The sequence below is a fragment of the Marmota flaviventris genome, chromosome 9 (genome assembly GCF_047511675.1).
Source record: "Marmota flaviventris isolate mMarFla1 chromosome 9, mMarFla1.hap1, whole genome shotgun sequence".
Classification (NCBI taxonomy): Eukaryota; Metazoa; Chordata; class Mammalia; order Rodentia; family Sciuridae; genus Marmota; species Marmota flaviventris.
This window is the reverse complement of record NC_092506.1, coordinates 11,497,016-11,500,751: the sequence shown is the minus strand read 5'-3', so window position 1 is coordinate 11,500,751 and position 3,736 is coordinate 11,497,016. Positions and strand designations below refer to the sequence as shown.

Sequence of the window (3,736 nt, the reverse complement as noted above, 5' to 3'; positions counted from 1 at the left end):
GACCTGGAAGGCTCTCTTTAGCCTCCTTTTATTACAGCTGGCGGGTCAGAAGCTGGTAAGCTCCTAGGGGTTTAGGCAGGGAGTGATAGCCCATCCAGTGGGACGCTGAAAGGAGAACCAGATTTTACTTTCTGCGGGGACCAGGAATCTTCCCAATTAGTCAAGTTTTTGCATAAATCCCCTGGATAAGGAATTCGGTACTTGTCAAAAGCAGCCCAATCCCATTTTGAATAAGCTGGGGGGTTTTTTTGTTTTGTTTTGTTTTTTTCTGAAAGTGTCTACTTCCCAAACTGGCCAATTCTTTTGGTTCTGCCTCCTCCTGTCACTGAGGTCCTTGACATTGGTGGCCACAAATAAACACTGGGTGCCTGCCAACTGTGACCTGGACACTCCCCTCCTTCTTAGATGCACCAGACTTTTATGCAGCCAAATGTGGCTTGGCTATTTGGGCAACCTTATGATGCTGTTAGTTCATGACACGCTGTTTTCAGTAAAGGAAAACCTCAGGGATGTGTGTGTGTGTTGTTGATGTCAAGTTCTCAGCAAGTCAGTTGCCAGAGTGTTCTGTATCATAGGATGAGTGTGACCTCCATGTGTATGTGCCTTGAGTCCTAGGACAACTTTCCTTCTTGCTTCAAACATCCAAAGGTCACCTTGTCTCCTCACTGCCAACTGGACCACTCAGTTAAACAGGCACTCCTTCCTGGCCCCTCACCAGTTTCCTTAACACAGACATCATGGCTCATGCCGTCTTTCTCAGCACCCTCCAGCACACCTGGCAACCTCCATTCTTAACTCTCATACTTTAGGTAGGCCCACCCCCTCCTCCATCCTGCAAGACTCATTCTCTGGTAAGGTTTACTCTGCACCGTCTACAAGCAGATAGAAGAGGCTATATGCAGCTTTGTGCTAGAAGCAGGCCCTCATCACCCCATGAGGAATTCTGGATACTTAGCAGGTATGGAATTCCTCCGAGGAATCCCCAGGCCCCTTTCTGTGCCACTGGACTCCCTTCATTTCTCCTTTCGCTTCTGGGCATTCACCTTGCTCCATGGGAGCTCCACAGCTGGCTCCTTTAGTTTTGCTTTTGCTCTTCTTTTTCTTGTCCTCCTGTTTGACCCTGAGCTTCTTGGTTTGGATTAAGAGGCTCTAACTTAACACTTCTCATCTTTGAGGACTAGTTTGGGCATATCCTTTAATTCAGGTTCCTCAGTGTTTCTTCCCCACTTCTGTGGCTTGTGGCTTCTCGGGAACAAAAGGGACCCTCCACTGAGGGTGGAGGATCCAAGTTGCTGGCTGCAGACTGACGGCCTCTGGCTCAAGACCCTTCCAAATGGTCATGTGATGAGTCAGTGTTTCTATTATTCTCCCAAAGGTCCCTTCACGCAGAGGCCTGGAGTGAGGCTAGCTCATCAGCGCCTACATGGAACAGAGCCTGTCCAGCTGGCTGCAACAAGGCTCCAAAGACAACCTTTCACCCCTAGAGAGGTGATTAATAGTCTTTAAGAGGGGTGGGAGTGTGGCAGCAGAATGTCAGTGTCCAAAGGGTTGCTGGAATCCAATCCCAAGTGAATACACCCAAGACTAGGAAACAAAAAACAGCAAAACATGGCAAGGACTTCTAAATTCAATACTGAGGCCATTGAATACTGAATGTAGTGGGTCCCTGTGGCCATGGGTCAGACCACTAAAGAGCACCAGAATCATCCTCCCACCACATTCTTTTTGATATTGGCACCTTATAGTCAATCCGCCCATCCAGGATTAAATTTAAAAAAATAATCACAATCTGAGACTGCTGCTTGCCTGCCTCATTAAAGCTTGTCTCTGGCATGGGGCAGGCCTTTTTCAAATTCAAACCATGACTTTAAGATTTCAAATCACAGTATTGAGTTTCAAGTTCAAAACTGTGGCTTTTGACATGCTATTTTCTCTCTGAAGACCCTTACCTCCACCCTCAGAAATCTCAGAAGGGAAAAAAGAGGGCAATAAAATTTTTAAAAATGACTCCTGAGCAGGAGCCTTACTTAGGAAGACCCCAAAGCTAGGATGCTCCCTTTGTGCTTGAAGCTAGAATCTCTCAAAACCACAGTTTGAACTTGAAACCACAATTTTCCTGACACTGTTTCAAAGGCTGGACTTAAAAGGGCCAGCTGGTATGTCAAGATCAACTCTATCCCACTTTTGGGACAGAGTACCCTTTATTCCCACTGGATAACTGGCAGGGGATGGGTTCACTCTGACCCGCTAAGCTTAAAGATGGCAGGCTCTGTTTGCAGGACTGAAGGGCAAACTTCAAATGTTCATTTGATTAGACCAAAGGAAATGAGATTCTAAAGGGCGTGTAGCAAGGAGGAACTAGGAGGTGCATGAGAAGCTATTTGGTAGCCGAGTCTGGCTAGGGGATGGTTGACTGTCAAAGGAGGCTAGGAACGGCAGCCCAAGCAGCCCAGGGCCTGCAGATTACTAGCAGAGAACTGAATGGTGACTTGAGTCAAATGCAACCAAAATCACCACTGAATTTCCAAAACCAGACACTCATATCACAGCTTGGAATCCCACCAAAACCAATCATGTAACAAAGGAGAGGTGCAGATGTCATTTCACTGCTTGAGAAGCATTGTTCTAATACCAAGGACAAGTGACTGCAGCAGTTGCCATAAAGCAGGGGACAGTGCCTAGGTGTGCAGTAAATGGGCAGGATATACCTAGGATGCTGGACAACTAAGCAAAGGGAAAAAAGCAAAAACAAACGTATCTTTCTTAGAGTCTACTTTATTTGGTAAAACTCAGAAACTAACAACCAATTCCCAGCCCCCCACCTCCCCCTTCTCTCTGAAGAATGGAATTCCCAGAGACAAAGGGCTGTGGCTTGGGGATCATCCACCATCTCCATGTTACACTGGGGCAGCCCTGGCCCTGAACAGGTCTCCAGGCTTGATGCTCTCAGAGGCAAGAAGTAAAAGGAAGCTCTCACTTCAGAGACAATGAAACCCTCCTGACCCTCTTCCCCTCCACCTGCAACCTCCCACACCCACAACCTAAATAATAAAGGAAGTAAGAGGACAAAGCATGAGTGTCTCACACACTCAGAGAGAGAGAGAGAGAGCGCGTGCGCACGCGAACTTCCTTTCAACCAAAGAGCTGCAAAATCCCTCCCCAGGAAGGAGGACAAGTGGCAACACCAATCAAGGCTTGGTGGTCCAAAGTGATGGCTGGAATCAAATAAGACTGGTAAAAATCCAGGGAGAAAATATTCCGCCTTCAGCCCATTCCCAGGTGTCTAGTGAACTGGTTTTAGTCCTAAGAAAGCCCCATTTCCACACAGGCGAACTGCGGCCCTGGGAGCAGCTGGCTTAGGGAGAGGCCTCCCATAGCCAAGAAGACAATGGTGGGGAGGAAAGGGAGGGCAGAGCCTTTGGGCAGGGCCAGGAAAGGGAAGCCCTGCCCTTGGCTAATGGATCCGGGTTAGCTCCTCCACAACCTTGATCAGGTCGTCTGCAGTGGCCTCTCGCTTCATACCGCTGCCATCGTCATACTGCAACGAGAGGGGGGGGAAGGTCCTGAGGCCAAGAGGGCTCCCCTCCTCAGCAGAGGAGGGAGAAGCCCACCAGCCATTGCTGCCACATGAAGGACAAAGCACTCACCAGAAACCCACCCTGCCCCTTGGGGACACATAGGTGAGCAAGGTCCTTTGAGACCCCAGGTGCACCATCTCCAGGGAGCAACAGCCCCA

The 3,736-nt window shown here is 48.7% G+C and overlaps 1 protein-coding gene across 1 annotated transcript in view; it reads right to left on the bottom strand.

Annotated features, from left to right (window-relative positions):
• Nucleotides 1-2,759: 2,759 nt before the first annotated feature.
• The window catches only part of Ddb1 (damage specific DNA binding protein 1), a 31,748-nt gene continuing 30,771 nt past the window's right edge, over nucleotides 2,760-3,736 (bottom strand). Inside the window, exon 27 of the mRNA XM_027944139.3 lies at nucleotides 2,760-3,538. Coding sequence (XP_027799940.1) covers nucleotides 3,455-3,538 — 84 coding nt within the window. The 3' untranslated portion in view covers nucleotides 2,760-3,454. The remainder of the gene's footprint in view (nucleotides 3,539-3,736) is intronic.